General features: G+C 39.1%; 1 protein-coding gene across 1 annotated transcript in view; it reads left to right on the forward strand.

The window, feature by feature from the left end:
- The window catches only part of csmd1a (CUB and Sushi multiple domains 1a), a 667,584-nt gene that overhangs the window by 187,984 nt on the left and 460,146 nt on the right, over positions 1-19,454 (forward strand). Inside the window, exon 2 of the mRNA XM_065250481.2 lies at positions 5,968-6,184. Coding sequence (XP_065106553.1) covers positions 5,968-6,184 — 217 coding nt within the window. The remainder of the gene's footprint in view (positions 1-5,967; positions 6,185-19,454) is intronic.

Consider the following 19,454-nt stretch of genomic DNA (forward strand, 5'->3'; position numbering starts at 1 on the left):
AGTGTCATTTTGCGAGCGTGTGGAGGTTGTGGGGAGATTATTTCATCAACTGCGCTGAAATATCAGAGAAAGCTCTTACATACACATAAAAAAACACTGTGCAGCAGCGTTAATTACAACACCGGACTCTGACATCACATAATATTAGTTCGCGTTATTTTAAACCCGTCATTTCTCCCGAAAACGAAAGCAGAGGCTCTCGCCCGCAGTCTCCATAGACCACCCCTCAAAACAATCAGGGCAGAAGCGGTCGAAAGTGGACAAAAGAGACGGGTTTAGAGAGCAGAGGTGATATGCACCTGAGCTGATAGAAAGGCGGGGGAGCGGGCAACAACAGGAAGAGTGACTGAATGCGGGTCGACGTAATCGCCTGCGCATTATATTAATATAATTGTATTTAAATTTCACAGTCCAGCCAGTGCGACATTTAATAAAAAATAGTCATAGGCAGGGAAAATACTCGCAAAATGCGACTATGTACTCGCAGTCTGGAGCCCTGTAGGGTTACATTAGTTTTTTTTCTGTAGTAACATTATTTACTTCACCACAAAATACATTTTATCAATGTAGGGCTATTACTAGCCGGTTGACTTACCAAAGCCCCATTTTCGCGTTTATATTTGTCTTTAAGTCTCTGTTCATGTACTTTCCCAGTCCCCGTGTCACTTTGTGTTTATCTTTCGCGCCGCAGCACGCACCGTAATGGACTAGTCCATTTCATTGTGAAAGAAGGGGGTGTAAGTGTTTGGTGACAGAACATGAACTGGACATTTTAACTACTATTTCAAAGTTTCAACGTATTTCTTAAGAATATTAATACAATTTACAATGCTTTTGAAGTGTTCGTGATGATAAGGGTTTTATTTATTTATGTAGGCTATTTATTAGGTTGGTTGGGGGCCCCCCTAATTTGACCGCTGGTGGGGGGCCCCAGGCGGCCGCCTACCTATGCCTCTATGGTAAGACCGCCTCTGGGTATGGCAGCATCTAAAGCCCTGTGGGCAGGTGCCTCTGTCCAGGATGTCTGTGATGCGGCAGGCTGGTCCTCACCGCTCACTTTTGTACAGTTTTATAAGTTGGATCTCACTCCTACTCCTGGATCTTTGGTGCTTAGGTCTTAGTTGTGCTTTTTACACACAGACAGGCACTCGTAGTCTGGCGGATTGGGTATAGCGTTCCCATAGCGTCTCTATGGCGACGCAGCGCGAGTTCCCTCGAAAGGGAACGTCTCGGGTTACGTATGTAACCCTTGTTCCCTGAGAAGGGAACGAGACGCTGCGTCTCCTTTGCCATACTTCCTGCGTACCTGTAAGCCGTCTTCGGCAATATTTCAGATAGTGTGGGCGTGGTTGTACGTTGCCTTTTATGCTTTCCGGCTCCTGCGTCACCCCGCCGGTGACGTCACGCCCCACCATTGGTTGGATTTGATATACACATTCAGACGCACTCACACCTGAAGGCGTTCCCATAGCGTCTCTATGGCGACGCAGCGTCTCGTTCCCTTCTCAGGGAACAAGGGTTACATACGTAACCCGAGACGTTTTCATTCATCCCAATAAAAAGGTAGTTTTGCGAAACAGAATGCGCGACCAGGTTTTTACCGCTCTTTTGCATAATACGTCAATTGTTTTTGTCACCATGGCCTTTATCCTCCGATGTATAGACAGTTTCATTGGACCCACGTGTGTTGTCGCGGTTATGCGTATGGTCGAAACTTTACTTCCGGTTTCTTTTTGTTTAATGGTCTGACAAGTGGCTAAAATGAACTCTGGAGCAAATACCTCGTTGAAAATAACAAATGTTTTGTTTAGACGGCGGAGGGGAGGGGATGGCGATCATGGATCGCCGCTATGTGAAGAGAGGTTTGTATTTACTAGCTGCTGAACTAGGATCAGCATAGGGAATCCCTATGGCTAATTTATAAGACATGTTGCTGATATATTGTACCTTTTCTTGTGAATTGAGTCTTTTGATGTATCTTTTGCCTACAATTAGTCAAGAATTCTTATAACTTCCTTTTCTGAAAGTGTATTTAATTGTGCATAATGACAGAACAAATGCATAAAGGGTGTCAGATTAAACCCCTGCTACTTACGCCTGATACGCTTGAGTTCAGCACCACAGACATCAGAGCTGAAAATCCGGGTTGTGAAATTCCAGCTAACCAAACCATCGTACAAAACGGAGGACAAAAAAAGAATGACTTCTGGTTTATTGTTTACAGTGGAAAGGCGGCTTAACTCTCTCACATTTGTCTCCTCTAAAGTTTCACAGGAGATCTCACTGACATCACACATTGTGCTCAGACGTTTCTTCTCAGCTGTTGACTCTAAGGGGGCGTGTACACCAAAGCATTTAAACGCCACTGAAAATGCCAGGCGGACGCCAACTGTGGGCCCTTGACAGCGTTTTTTTTAGCTAAGAGCTTTGTTTGCTATGATACATCTGTTTTGTTTATCAGTCATAAAACGATGGGCCGGTTGTTTGTTGCTGGCCTTTTGGAAAAGCCAAACGCTTCCATTGGAAACAATTGAAAACATACGCCGGCCGCAGGCATAAACGCCTCGGTGTACACGCCCCCAACACTCTCACATCTGTCTACTCTAAAGTTTCATAAGAGATCTCAATAACATCACACACTGTGTTCAGACATTTCTTCTCAGCTAGAGACTCTGCTAAAGTATAGGAATGCATTTTTAAGCTACCAATAATGGTGTGGTACACTCACCTTTACAAAAAAATTAATCCTAGTTTCAATTTCTAGTTGTGGATAAGTAGCGGGATTAATCCAGTTAGTAGCTGTCTCATTTTAATGTGTTCTACAGATTCACAATGATGGTGAAAAGCATTTGTTCTTCATTTTGAAACTTCAGAACACATCTATGTATGAAAAAGTAATGTAACGTATAATGATAAAGCTTTAAATCTGTTGTCTCCACTCACAGGCTGCTAAATGATGAATTACCTCATTAAAAAGAGAATGGATCTGGGTTGTTTCTTTTCAGGAATGACAGTATTATGCTCACTAGAGACAGTATGGCATCTTTGCATCATGTATTTTATACTCTGGAGTCAACATTCTTTACACATTTTATTTCTTTAATGATGTATTTCTTAGTGAAACAATATATTTATTGAGCAAAGCTGTAGGATGGTGTATTAGATTGAATCATTTGGTTGGAGGGAAAGGTTTTGAAAAGTAGTAGAGATTCATGACATCAGCTGAAACAGAAAGTTGTTTCAGTGAAGGAGCAAGTAATTACATTTCAGTGAAAGAAATATCTTTGGTTTTTCTTTAAAATAATGTGACCCGATTAATAAGACCGGGAACATGTGTTATTAAAGGACACAGGGTCGATTTCGAAATCATGTTAACATTAAACAAGGTGTACGACTCTGTTGTTCTGCAGTGAAGAGTTTCATAAAGAACAAAGCAGATCTATTTGTTATAAGATGTAATGATCAGAAGTACATTTCTTCCAGTGGCATGACAAAGTATGCTTTCAGCACCAATTGTATCTGTGAAAAAAACCCTAGTAGAGCATTTTTATAGTTTCTGAGAATACATCTGTGATTGAGCCAAGAACTCCAAAAGGCTGTTGGCACTCGGGGCATGCTTTGGAAACCTTAAGTGTATTGATCTACTACATTACATTTCAATGCAACTTCCACTTTCAAGTTTGCAATTTTTCAGGTACACATCCATCAGCATGTTGTAAAGTTGATTACGCCAGCAAATGGCATCATTGTGCGATCAAAAGCTTTCCTGAAACATCTCAGCCAGTTCCAACTACACCCCAGAAAATGTTTTTTATTTAAATATTTGATAAACGCTTTTCTCCAAAGTGCATTAAATTGCATTTAGGGTACAGTATGTATTTTATCAATTTAAGTTATTTTTTAAACCCTTGATGCCATTGCTAGCATTGTGCTCTACTGTGCACATATTGTGGTGCAAAACAAGCAACATTTTTGTGCTTTTATGGGCACATTGGGTGTTTTGTTAATGTTTAATACTGGCCACATATGTTTTGAATAAACCTTAAAGTGCCCATCTTATGACTGCTTTTCCACAAGTTAAATAGGTTTATGAGTTCCATAAAACATGTTTCAAAAGTTGTTTGCTCGAAATAGCTTGTAGGAAAAGATTTTTACCCATCTCTAGTAGCCTCTGTTTCAGTGCATTTCAGATTGTGCCGTTTTGAGCTGGTCATTACATATTTATGAGCTGCTGCTCCTTTGATCACGCCCCACTACTAACGTCATGTGCGCACGCGCAATGTTATCGCGAGCAGTGAAGACGGTATTATTATTTTATATATTATTATTAACAGTTTATGTATTGCCAACAGATCACTAATAAGTACACTCCAGGAGAAGAAACTCATGACACATAATGATTCCAGAGTAAATTGGAAAACTTGTTTTCCCTAACATATTCCCGTTATAAAACATTTTCAAACGCATAATTTTCGCAAATTACAGAAATTAAGTCCCAGCGGGGGATGTATACTGCTTGTGGACAGCATGCTAATTGCTAGAAGCTAGCGGGAGGTCCGCCGTATCTCCGGAAAGTGATAAGAGACTCAGGGGTACGTTAGCCTCGTCGGAAAGCCGGGTCGGTAAGGCCCGGTCTTGGTTAGTTTGGCAAAACACTATTACTTAGTAAGTTCATGTAGAATTGTAAAACAAAGCAGCTAAATATTTATTTTAACTTAAAAACTATGGTAGCTGGTCACTGGCTTTGCAGGAGAAACCACGCTGCAAACTAACTAGCATAGCTGTTAGCCACCTCGTCGTTCTCAATGGCAAATGACTGCTAAAACACACACACACAATTTCACCCACTCGACGTGCACCAATTCGTGGGCGGGATGATGTCAGTTTTTTTTCTGCTAACAATATCTATATAGCCTACTGTCTACAAACATGAATAATATTAGCATTACTATACATCGTTTAAAAGGTATAACTTACGGGTTTAGCATCAGTGTATAGTCTCTGTTTTGAGATACAGATCCTCTAGCATCATAAATGTTGTACTTTGTGACAGAAGTCCAAATGACAACATGCAAAATATAAACGTAACTTCTTACCTTTATGTTGATATAACAATCGCGAATCAAATTCAGTCTGTTTCAGATGTGTGAATAATCCATGAAAGTCCAATAAAATACATCCAATGACCACAAATGCGTATAATCCGTGAAATATAGATACATAGTCTGTTGTTTACATCAGATTTTGCATGAACGTCTTGTAATAGTATAATATCGCCTACAAACTGAGGACTATTTGCGTCGTAACTCACTGTATATGAGATTACACTTTAGGTTCCTGTAAACACATAAACATGCATTAAAACTTTGTTTTTAAACGTAGGCGGGAGTATAATCCATAATATCCAAATAGCATTGTTATTTCTGTGAGACCTGATAAGAGTTAGAGGATCAGCGAAGTGACTGCTCTGTACCTGTAGCTACCTGGTGGGTGGAGACCTGGGTAGTGGGGTGGTGGGCAGGAAAATTCAAACGGAATGTGACAACAAGGCTAGTTATGTCACAACAGAGCTGATTTTGGAACAGTAAAATTTCTGAGACTTAAGGCAGAGGACATTCAGAAACCTGTATCTCACTCAAAACAGCATGGATGGATTTTTTTCCAAGTTTGTATGCGTGTGGAAGCACCAGTGACACAAAATAACACCCCAAAACCCAGAAAAAGTGAGTTTTTCATAATATGGGCACTTTAACAGCTGCTGTGGTGTCAAGATTTTGTTGTGTTTTTTTTGAAGGTTAATATTCGTAATCAGAATATGGTTACATGTCAGTGTATATCCAACATGTCCCGTACCATTCAAATACGTCAACACAGGAAAATTCGGCTACTCAACCAAAACTATATCAAAGTTTGTGAGCGAGGAACTGCTTCAAAAAACAAACTAACTTTTGCTTTTTGTGCCTTCAGGTCAAACTTGTGGTGGGCTGGTACAGGGCCTCAATGGATCCATAGAGAGTCCTGGCTTTCCCCACGGCTACCCGAACTATGCCAACTGTACCTGGATCATAGTCACAGGAGAGCGGAACCGAATACAGTTGTCGTTTCACACCTTCGCTCTGGAGGAGGACTTTGACATCGTCTCCATCTATGATGGACAACCGCAGCCAGGCAACTTGAAGATGAGGTGAGCGCTGCGTTACTTCAATTTACAGTCATTTGCGGTGCTCTTGCTTTGCGGCCATATACCTGAGCGCTTTTACAGTTTGCTTGTAAAGAATATGAACGGTAATTGTTCAAAGGTTGCATTCCTTGTTTGGTCTAAGTGAAAGCCTCACGTTGGATACTAGACTCTATGCGCGTGAATATCCCTACACAGCAAAGGGGCATTTCCTTTGACTGCACTTTACTGAAGGATAAATTACCACACACTATCCTATATAAAGGAGCGGTGAGCTGGCGCCTGCCAAACGTAGTTAGCAGATAAAGAGATTGCCTTTAAAGTACTGATACAAATTGACTGTATAACACAAGCATGGGTGCAATACTTGCTGTACCCGGAGCTTTATTTATTTTTAAAGAAAGCCTGTAGGAGGATATATTGAACAGCATTTGGAGCTCATTTTCGGAGCTCTACGGATTAGCAGAAGATTAAGAGAGACAAAACTCAAAGTGGAAAGAATTGCGAAAATGGACCATCTGTAGTTGCAGTACAGATGCTTTTACACAATGCTTTTAAGTGTCAGATGAATAATGTAGAGATTTGCATAAAGAGACTGCGTTCAGTGCAGTGACTTATAAAGACGGACTTATGGATAAGAAAATGTAACCCATCCCGTCCAGAAGGGTGTGATTGGTGGCACATGGCAATAGCTGAATTCTTGATGTGGATTGTATTTTTACCTCTCTGTAGACGCATATTTTTCAAAGCAACCTTTAAAAACGCATGCCTTGTACTTATTCTTAAAGGTTTCTTTGGTATATATACATGTTTTGTAAAAATTGCTTGTGCAGGTAGCACAGACGTGCACATCAAAAAAAAGTTTTGAAAGTTAAATGATAAAAGTTAACTTTCTAAATACACATTTCTTGTTTATAATAATTAGTTAAATGATTTTGAATGTCAGAAAACAGCAGTGCAGCACATGCAGCTTGTGTATGTTGCTTTTCTGCATCTATTTCATGTTACAACATGGAAACCTATGTACCCACTGGACCAACTATTTAATATTTGTGCTCCACTGACCATGTATAGATTATTTAATTAAATGTCACTTGTAAAAATTTATTTAAATATCCTGTTTCACTGGGGAACAGTGATCAGATCACGTGAACATCATTTCATACAGTACTGACTGTGAACGAAATATGGCATCTAATATTAGATGATGTGGTTACAATGTAGGCTCAGTTTAAACAAGGACATTTTGCAAATTGTGCCTTATGCGTGTGCAACAATTTTGACCTGTCGTTTCTAATATAGTTTGCAGTCTTGCTTCAATTCGAATATCATTTTCTGTCACAGTATGGCGCAGGAGATGTATTAAGATTGCCCAGAGTTGCTATGCAATAACTGTTTTTACGATAAAAACAAAGAGATTTTATTCTGCGGCAAGTCTCTGACACTCCTCTGAGACGCTGTGTAGTAATACATCAACATCCTAAGGGAGAATATGAACACATATTCTCGTGTCAGTGTTACCAAAAGACAAATAGTTTAGAATTTTCTCTGGATTTCTGTGGGAGGAATCAATTGAGTTCAGTGCCAACTGTTCGCAGTACCACTTTGAAACATTTGCTTACAAATGTTATATAACATAAATATTGCTGATATATATCATGCGCTTTCCAATTTCATTTACATATACATACACTTTTAGTCTTTGTTTTTCATTTACTTGGTGTATTCAGGTTAAAGAGGCAATGCAGCAAAAACTGCTTTGTGCGAGACATTAAGGTTCAGCAGCCTGGTCTCACCGTTATGTATACGTAACTTTCAAAAACACATTTTTGTATATTCAGATAGATGCAAAAGAGTACAATGTAGGTGTATTTGCATCATTTAATTGTAGCATTATTAAATTTTTACAGCTACAAAACGTAAAACATTGACAAATATTTAATACCGTAAAGGTTGCTATATTTTCCCTTTAACCATCTTGTCGATAATGTTACCACCCTAACCCTATTCTAAACCCAGACCCTTTTTATAAAATATAATGTATTCCATTTATATTATGCCATGTAATGGACAGAAATATGTGAGAAACAATCATAACAATATAGCATTTAAGAGATATTTTAAGCTGCTAATAAAGTCCTACCCAAAACATTTTATTAAAATAATGTACCGCAAAATTTCAAAAGCAGTACCTAATAGTTAAAATGCTTATGTGATGCAGTCGTGGTCCTTTTTTGGAGTTTATGAAGTACAGAGAAATATTAAAGTAATTAATCCCCAAGAAAGTTAATCCAGCTTCTATTTGTCAAGTCACGCATTTTAAATTTCAAAAGTACATTGACTGAAAGATGACAATGTCGCAAATCTGTGACATAGCACACAAGAGCCAATGAGTGTTTGATATCACTGCCGTAAAGCAATGTGTCGCAAAGCTTGAGGCGAAATATTTAAATTTAAATTCATAATGAACTTGAGATTTGACATTTACGGTCGATTTTAAGAACTGAAATCAAAATTGCTGGATAAAGAGCTGATTTTGGATCTGTTCCTTGCAGTCATATGAATTTTAAAGATGGGATTAAAGCGAATGAATAAAATGAAATTTTTTTGTGAATTTATGTTGTGTTTTGGTGTAATTGTTACATAGACTGTAAAAAAATATGAACGACGCCCGTTCGCGCTCTTCCATTGTTGAAAAGTAAAGCCACCAGATACGGCGCTGACATCTTAGGTCTTGAGACTGCGCAGTAGCGATTTCGGGACAAGTCCTGCGCAGTAGTAAGCAGTAAGTAAAGCCGCGAAATCAAGGCCCCGCCCTCGCTCTCGCAGAATGCGCATATCACCATTTTTATTGCATTAAATTTGCCTTATTGGGCCTGCCACCATGTTTTTTCCAAAACGAGGCTGTGAGGGATAGACGTCCAGAGCATGAGCTTTAAATGTATTGTTTTGTACCGGGATGCTGGTCATTCAGCCATCAAAACACAGAAAATACATCATTTTACAGGACAAAGAACCTCAGAAATCATGGATTGTTAAAATAAGAAGCGACATATGACCTAATTTTAAGATAAGAGCAGCGCAATGTGTATATAAAATCTGTTTTGCGATTAGCTTTTTGGCGAATCACTTATTCTTATGTTTTAAGCATTGTAAGCAACACTGGGGCGGACAAACCAAAGCTTTCTTACGCGGCTGAAAACACCTGGAGGAAGCCGAATGCCAGCTGTTATTTCAACTGAGCGCTTTGGTAGCTGTGATACTTGAGCTGTAAACTGGCTGGTTGTTGTGACTTGTCCCGCCCCTCCTCCATTGTGATTGGATAGCCGTGTGAGAACTGACATTGACGAGCGGAGCTTTTTACGCAAAGTTGAATCTCTTTCAACTCTCGGCGTGGAAAAACCACAAGCATCGGCTTTCAGTGCGGAAAAAACGTGGCACTTTCATTGGAAACAATTGAAAGTACATAACTTGTACAGGTTACAAAAACACAAGGCATAAATGTGTTAAAAACTTTCATCCGGTAAGGCCTTTTTAAGCACATTGACCGGAATCAAAAGAAGCAGGATTTATTTCTAACAAAATAACATTTGTAAGTTACACAACTTTGGGGCTGATATGGGGTTTTACATCTAACAATACTTGCACAATGAACTATCACGTAAATAGCTTGTTATCAAGTCAATCACACGTTATTAAGTTAATGTTCATGTCTTGAAAAAACATAACAGAGAAAATACATGGGACATACGCTCATGTTTTATACAACTGGAGATATATATTTAGTTGTTGTCATGAAATATTGTATTGTTGCACTATATTGGTGTTTTAAAAAAAGTAAACATGCCTACAACATTAGAAATTAGCGATTAGCCAACAGATATCCAAAACAGATATTATTTACACAATGCGCTATACTCATCTCAAATTAGGTCATATGTCCCTTCTTGTTTTAACAATCCATGATTTCTGAGCAGTGGCGGTTCTACACGGAGGCCAAGGGTGGCCCGTGCCTCTGTAGACATGTCCCTGGCCACCCCTGTGGCCACCCCGTGCTGACCAAATAAAAAAGTATAAATTTATTTTGATTTTACACGCGAGCGCCAAAAGCGGAACTAATGCGACGCAACGTTCTACACGGGCAAATTAGAGCGGCGCACCCAGTCACTGTAGCCGCCTCAGGGGGGAAGGGTTTCATATTTTATTGAAGCTTCCCTGGACGCCGCCATTGCTTAGCGAACACCCATCTGCTGTTAGCATCCCATTGACTCCCATTCATTTTGGCGTCACTTTGACAGCGAATAACTTTACATCTGAGGCGTTTAAAGACTCCATTTGTCCATTAATTATTTCTAAAGAAACACGAAAATGTATAAAAGGCTCCATTACCATGTATCTTACGTTATGTCCCAGTAGAAGCAGTTTTTGTAAAAATAGGCTAACGATTGCGTCATAACCTGCGACTTTCTGTCGTACAGTAGAGAAATTACCGTATGGACTGGGAGAGAAGCTCACATGCAATCTTTTACTGACTATGAGGCAATCGGGTGGACGTGAAGGCATAAAGTCAAGGGAGATTATTAATCAGAATACTAACCAAAATGTGCTCCTGTTCACGCTCGCCGTCTCTGCAAGATTCAGTAGGTGATTCAGATCTCCCATGGCACGGCTATTAGAAGACTTACAATTATCAGACAGGTTGCTCACGTGACATCCACGTCATTGAGCTCAGTTTGAGTCTGCGCAGTACGCTCGACACCCAGGAAGTGCGTGCTTCTAATTGACTTCACTTGTCTCCGTTGAATCCAATGGGGTCGCTGTGTCCATTTCTTTTACTGTCTATGAGCCGCCTGCGTTTGCTGCGAGTGCTGCTCGGCGAGTGTCTCAATTCATTCCCAATCTCCTGATGTTGAGAATGTGGATGCAGGTCTGGGCACTGGTAAGGACTCTAGCTCACTTCACATTGGGACACTGTTCACTTGTTCTCCTGTGACGTAGCTGCTTAAGCGCGTTGTGATCATTCACAGCTGTTATTCATCAACAACCGGCAAAACCAACATCTCGCTAAACTTTTTAAAGTTTACACATTGTAAAAAGCGCTGTAATTATGCTCTTACTTATACGTGCATAAAATTGTAGGAATATAATTAAATGTTACATATAAAAATGTTTACAATTTAATATTATTAAATATTATTAAATATTATTTAATATTAATATTATTAATATTATTTTAAATACTGATTAGATTGTGGTCCCTAAATGTCTAGCAATGTATATTTATATGTAAACTAAAACAAATGTTTGTCTTTATAAAAGTTTGCATTTTATAAAGTTTATTGAGTAGGCTTGCATGATTTTCGGTTGATGGGGCTTTAGAAAAGAGCCAAGCTTCCCTTTTGCACCTGTACTCACTCTTGTATTAAATAAATATTTATATAATTGCAAAGTAAAATAAAGTTTACGGGGCAGTTTCCCGGAAAGGGGTTAGACTAGTCCTAGACTAAAATTAATGTAAGAGCTGTCCAAACTGAAAACAACTTGCACTGACATATCTTAAAATACACCAGTGCCCTTTGTTTTGCTTCAAAATGCACACAAGTAATGTTTTTAGTAAGGCATGTTTGTTAAAACTAGTTATATTTCCTAATTAAACTAAGGCCTAGTCCTGTCTTAAACTAATTCGTGTAACCAGCCCTATAGGGGCGGTTTCCCGGACCAGGATTAGCTTAATCCAGGACTAGGCCTTAGTTTAATTAGGAAATATAACTAGTTTTAACAAATATGCCTTACTAAAAGCATTACATGCATGTGCATTTTGAGAAACAAAGGGCACTGATGTATTTTAAGATATGTCAGTGCAAGTTGTTTTCAGTTTGGAGAGCTCTTAAAAGTGTTTAAGTCTAGGACCAGTCTAATCCCTGTCCGGGAAACCGCCCCATAATCTTTAAATATAATTTCTTGTCATTTTTTTATGTGCCCCTCTGGTAAAACACTGGCCCCTCCTTGGCCCCCCTAGTGAAATTTGTCTAGAACCGCCACTGTTTCTGAGGTTCTTTGTCCTGTGGAAATTTGTCAAATGATGTATTTTCTGTGTTTTGATGGCTAAATGACACGCATCCCGGTTCAAAACAATAGGTTTAAAGCGCACGCTCTGGGCGTTTATCCCTCACAGCCTCGTTTTGGAATCAACATGGCGGCAGGCTGAATAACGTGGGGGAGGCGGGGTTTATAAGCTATACTAGGACCAGTAAGTGGTGGGCGATCGAGACGTTTTGGCTTCACTTTTCAGGGCTTGTGCGGCGCCTGAATTATTGTTGTATAGGAGAAAACGCATTTTGTGTGTCATGGGAAACAAACGACATATAAAAAAATATTTATACCATGGGCCTGTTGAATGCTGTATTCTGATTGGCTGAGAAATGTTCCATGGGTGTTGATCATTTTTCTGTAAACCGCACACCAAACTTGTCAAATGTCTTAAAATAGACACCAGAGAAATGTTTTTAGCAATGTTTATGTTTTCTTATTCAAGTTGGGTTTGGCAGTAGAATAGCTTATATAATTGTAAAGTTAATTTTGCTGGAAAGTTAATGCAAATATTGCTTAAATACAGTAGTAAATACCTTTTTAGAAAAGATTTACATAGTTATGCAGTATTGCATATTTTTAAGTAGTCCAAGAAAATAAATAATTTTGAGATATTTCTCTCACCATTTACTTACCCTTGTGTTTTTTCAACATGTGTGAGTTTCTTGTTAAACACGAAAGAAGATAAAGTTGATGGTACTTGAGGGTGTGCTTACCATCATTTATCAAAATTATTTTGTTTGCGTTTAACAGAATAAAGAAACTCATACAGGTTAAGAACAACATGATGGTAAGTAAATGATGACAGACTTTTTTGGGTGAACTATCCCTTTTGTTAGAAGCAAGCCTGTGACTGCACATTAACTAAATTGTGACTTGGCAACTAAAACACACCTTAAAAACAAGTTCCTCTCTCTGCTGATTTAATTAAGACACGTCCCAGTCTCTTATAAGTATATAGCAATAAGCAGTCCTGCCTACCATAACTCAAACCTTGCTTTTTCTTTTCTTTTCTTATGCAGTAAATCTTTATTGTAACAAAGACCCGACCAAAGTGCAGACCTAGAAGACCTTAATAGGTTTACAGCGTGGTGCAGAATATTGATCAGAAATTCTGTTTCGGAAATGTTGAATCCAGGGAACATCCACCAAGCTGTTTATAAATAAAATAAAATCTGCATCTCATTAATTTATCTATTCACAAACGTTTAATGAAATTTTCCTTGCCAAGAAACCTACTGTAGGGTATTGCTTTTCAGTTCCCTTGGAATGATGCGAGTGCAGCACCGCTGCCATTATAAAAGGATTATAATGCAAATATCATCACATTTAATCAAGTAATTAAGTCATCGGCTCGTTGTCTTTATCATCTTTCTTAAGAATGATATTATATAATCCCCCTCCTTCTCACCATCTAGTAATACTGTAAAAATGCGATATATCAACTACAGTACATACTGTATCTTAAATCTATGATGGATGTCCTCATAAATTAATTACTTTTGAATTGTATTTCTCGGAGGGATTTTAATGAGATTGGTTTGGTGATTGGTAAATCTCATGAAAACCGGGACATATTACACTCCAATAGCAAAAGATGGAAAAAAGAGTAAAAATATATAAAAATCATATTTTACACATGTGTACATATTTCTTTGATTTTTGGTACATTCACCTTTGTGGTACTTTTGTACCAAGGGAACTTATTAGTATCTAAAATCATAAATGGTAAATATAGTATCAGGACCTTTTGAACTTTATCCTGCAATTATGATTTGTCTTATGTTGTCTGATGTGTGACATACATTCTATCATTGCCTAAAAGACAATATTTGTTTTGTAATTTGATATAATTTAACCATGCAATATGATATAATTGCAACTAGGCTTACATTTAATATTAGGAGGGGGCAAAATTTTCATGCAAATGTCACAACACAAAAAATAGGCCTTATTTAGGTAAGACGGTATCCTTTAAAGGTGGCAAAGAATGCATTGATATAATCTGTTAAATTGTTCTCTGAAGGCTACATAGATAGGTATGTGGCTTTATTAAGTGCAAAAATTATTCAGAAATGTTTTACATGTCCATTTACAACCCTAGGATTTGCCTTTAGAATGAGTCATGAATAATAATGTGGAGCTCTGCTCTGATTGGCTGTTTCTCAGAGCAGCTCCTTCAGTAGCTCTGTGTGTGTGTAAACCGATCTTATATTTGAGTCTGTGTTAGATTAAGAATTTGAGGAATATTCAATTGTTTGGAGATTGTTAATGGATGTTTCTGAGTGGTAAGTTTTAGTTTTTTCATTATGGACCTACAAAACATAACTATAACGTCAATAGTAGAACTTCAGCCTAATTGCTAGCATATAGCATTAGCTAGCATATAGCGCTAACTCAGAAGTCACAACTTTGTTTTTAGCATTGCAACAACATTGTACTTAATTTAATGTTGGGGCGTAATGTTCTCGACTGTAATGATGTTATGTTGAAAGTGGTCTGTTTTCCAGCGATCTTTTGCATGCACACGGTTTACAAAAGAAGGAGGAAACAAAAGTTTTTGAGCCTCTCGATATGTCATTACCATGTACAGAGCTTGTATTATTCATCTATGCCTTGATAAATACAGTTTTTCATTCTATAGCACATTTAAAAGGTCCTACTATGTAACATGTATAAACAGATATACTGTATACCTTTAAGGTACCAATATGTATGTTTGAAGTACCCTTTATGTACAAAGGTGTACCACCCCAGTCACAGCTTCTGAGGGTGAAAAATGTGATGTCTTTGACAGATTTACTAAGAATGACCTAACATACCTTACATAGTAAGTTTTGACAAGAACTAGAAACCGATCTGATTACAGTAGTGTTTTACGTGAACAACACTAGATGTCATTTTATGATTTGTTGGTAGATTTGATGGACTGTGAAATGCAATGAGCCTGAATAGGTTTCGAGCTAACGCAATATTGTTCGGCAAGTATACTCGTATAAGAATATGAGTACAGAATGTGAAAATGAAGATAAACGTGTGCTGGAAGCAGAGATCGTTGATGATGTGTGCGCTGTGATTGATTGAACAACAAATGTTCAGTTTGATGATGGTATAATGATGTATTACGCTGAAGGTGATACCAATCAAACAGAAGCACTTCTCACTAATGTCATTTACCTTTAATGAAGGCAGTATACAAGTGCTTCCTCTGGCTGTGTTGCATTACGCATGTGATCCGATGCAGCCAATGCTTGCTGTTAACGCTAATTAAGCTGGAGACATTACCGGCGGTCACGTGTGCGAACTCCGGCTCTCCGCTGCGCGTCTCATGGGCCATGATGGAGCTGTGTCTTATGGGCTTTCCAGGCTGACACCAAGCACGCTGCGAACACGGTTTTAAACTCGGAGCGTGACACATGAGTGCCATCTGTTTGCTCCACAGTCGGCCGCTCTCTGCTTGTGGATTCAAGAGTGATGCGAGGGAATGTCAGTCTCCCCACCACAAGGTGTCAGTGAAGGTGTCAACCTAACCCTTTTCATTCTAATGAAATTCAAGTATCTTACATGCACAAGATGGTAGGTACCCTACATTCAGAGCAGTCGGAAAAATAGGGCATGCAGAGATAACCAGTGACTCGAACAAATCCAGCACACCGGATAGAGATTCAAGCTAGCTGAACTAAGAAAGCATTTTGTAAAACCGAGAAGTGGGGAGGTTGCTTTGCACTGCCAGTCTCATTGTTATTCTCTGATAATTCCATAAGCTGCTTTATGCATGCGCAGAGAAGATATCAAAAGTTGTTTTTCTTACCACCACTTTTTCGCATCTCAAAGTTGCAAGTTACAAAACAAAAGACAAGAGGAAAGTGAGTGATAGTGAAGAACAAGGAGTCATTAAGAAAGGGGCAAATGAGCAGAGCTGACATAGGGAATCTTTTTTTTTTCTTTTCTTTTTCAGACAGTTCTGGAACAGAATGATTTGATGACATTTTGTTTCCGTTAACCGTTTCTCACTGTTAAGCACTTTAATCTTGAGTCAATTTTAATTTGCAAAAATAATAAATACACAATCTTCTTGCAGCTACCATGGGCACAGGACTTTTTGGGCATTATTTGAACTAAGCGCATGGCACAGGTGCACGTAAAGCTGTGTCTGAATCCACTTTTGCTAGTTTAATGATGGAAATAACAGTCCGCGCGCAAGGCGCATGATCCAAAAAAGTTGCACCTGTTCTCTTAAGCCCGGAATACACTGCACGATTTTTGTCCTCTTATAAGATCATTACTTTATCACACTGTGCGACATGTATCGTTTAAACTCTGGTACGAGAGGCGTGTAGACTGTACGATGATTACACGGAAGCTTCGGCGGCTGCGTCACACGTTGCGCAACGTCACCAGCATGCGCTCGTGGTAAACAAATACCGGCGCGCAGGTCGTAGCAGCAAACACACTGTGCGGTGATCATGCCGAATTTTTGACACTGCCAGAAAACTATCGTAGGCTATCTTTGGACGCAAGACCGGGAAAACGGCCGTCTTTGAACCTCTCTCACTGTACGACATAGGACCACCGATGGAGAGCCACGATCACAGAAATCGCGACGATAGTTTCACGATGGCAATCTTTCGTCTGGGACAGCCAATAATCGTGCAGTGTATCCCGGCCTTTAAATGTGCAGTGTGTAATTTTTTGAAGGATATCTTGACAGAAATACAAAATAATATACAAAACTATATTATTAGGGCTGTATAAAGACCTTTCATAGTGAACCGGTATGTTTTTATTACCTTACAATGAATGATATGTTTTATCTACATACCGAGGGTCCCCTTACATGGAAGTCGCCCTTTTGTGCCGCCATGTTTCTACAGAAGCCCTTAACCGACAAACTTTATTTACATGTTTGACGGTGGTGGCTACCATAGCTTCTCTATGCGTTTCAAAAGCGATGGGTGACCATGAACAGTGCCATTGGTTGCAATTCGCAACCTCACCACTAGATACCGCTAACATTTACACACTGCACCTTTAATGAGTCAAGGGTGTGTTTTGGGCATAACTCATCTCCTAATCCCTTGCACCATGGGAAGAAGAAACAGATCTGCATTCGTCATTTATGTAAATCGGACTTTCTGAGACATACAATGACATGTAGGCATTTTTATTCTTATGTACACAATAATAATCGTTTACATTGTAATCCTTTCATTTTAAATATTTGGCATGTTTATGTGCTGCCTCATATGTTGCCTCAAAATAGCAACGCACCAACAATGCGCCTGAAAAACTTGTTGCCCATGGGTGAAAGTGCATTTGCTATTTGCATTCTGACTTATTAAAGGCAGGGTTCATGATTTCTGAAAGCCAATGTTGACTTTTAAAATCATCTAAATAAACGCGCCTCTACCCCAATATAATCTGGATCTTCTTTTGATAGACCCGCCCCACACATACCCAGAAGACAATGTTGGTGAGTAGACACGCCCCTTACTGCTGATTGACTACAAGTGTGTTTTGGTACTCGGCCTGACTTCCTTTTCCAAAGTGCTTTTCAAAAATCGTGCACACCGCATTTAGTTTAGGGAGTTGTGCTAAACCAATGCAAAGTTTCAAAAAAGCAACTGAGCTTGTGACAGTTTTTCTCGGCCAAACTTATGTCTCCTCTTTCCTACAAGTTTCCAAACATGGATACCCCTTACTTCCCCGGGAAGAGTGTGCATGAGAAAGACGAGGACTCTCATTAGCATTGTTTTTTCGAGTATAAGTCACAGGCATCACTTCACACGACGGCTTTGTTTTATATAAAGACTCAACAATGGCACGAAAGAAGAAGTGTGTTTTTGGATGTGAGGAGAAGAAAGCCTTATTCATTTTTCCAAGTAAACCAGCCTTATTATGGAAACAATGGATATAATTTATTTATTCGGAGTAGCAGTGGAGTTTTGTGTCTTTGTTTGTTTAACACTAGCGGTAAGTAAAACTTCTGTGTTATTTTGGAAATCAGCACACAAGTGCATATAATGTACATGACACGAACATGTAGTGAATCCAGAGCCGGCGCCAGACCATAACTAACAGGGGGGCACTTGGTTTCCAACGGGGGGCACGCAATAGCAACAATAACTTGCAAAAACAAGACATTAAACAACAAATACAGTGCAAGCACACACTCATACAACTGGTACAGACCGTTAGCTCATTTCCTGTGTAAAGTGCAAAGACCACAAACTATGCGCAAAACTATTGAACTTCGACCGCGGGGTGAGCGCAAGCTGAGCTCTACTGCGCTCGCACTTTGCTCTACGCAACAAAAAACCGCCCTCGCGCAGCGCAAGCCATTGAAATGAATGAGTTTCATAGCGCAGAGCACACCGCGTCCTGGCTTGAAAAAAGCCGCTTTACCATAATTACGTCGTAATGCTGTTAACGGTCTATAGCCACACTTCACATTTAAGCTTACGTAATTTAAAACAATGCTAACTTACCTTTAAAATAGCTGAAGACGGCGTGTACGAACATAAACTTCCTTAAAACAGTGTCCTGTAGATTTTTAAATTCCACCTCGACCTCTAATCTCTGAGTTTGAGCCAGTGTGTGTTTACAAGTCAGATGAAGCAGGCTGTGCTGGTTCGTTCTAAATGTTCTAATATCCATATTTTACACGATCCATAAAATGCCGCGAAAAAACACGTTGCTAGTATCAAGTCACAAATATGCTAAAGACCTAAGACTGATGAGACGCGGCAATACATCCAATCAGAGAAACTGGTCTATTTGAATTAAAGAAAACATATATCAACTATATTTTCCTCATTTGATTACATTACAAGTCACGAAACAATCAATGTTTAATTTATTTTAATTATTCTTGATATATATTAAATTAATAAAAACATTTTTAGGGGGGCACAACAACCTGTTTGGGGAGGCACTGCCCGCGAATGCCCCCCCTTGACGCCGGCCCTGAGTGAATCATAAGTTATCCAGAGATAGTGGGATAATGTTTTGTGTGTGTTGCTTTGCTCGTGGTACGCGTCGAAGGGGGTCGCGTTTTTCCGGAAACATTCGCTAGAGCTAATTTGTCCTTTATTAAAACTAAAGACTCTTTGGTATATGAAGGATGTAATAGGGGGGAACCAGGGCAAAATAATGCGGGACGAAAGTAACAAATCAATTTACTCTG

The sequence above is a fragment of the Paramisgurnus dabryanus genome, chromosome 20 (genome assembly GCF_030506205.2).
Source record: "Paramisgurnus dabryanus chromosome 20, PD_genome_1.1, whole genome shotgun sequence".
Lineage (NCBI taxonomy): Eukaryota > Metazoa > Chordata > Actinopteri > Cypriniformes > Cobitidae > Paramisgurnus > Paramisgurnus dabryanus.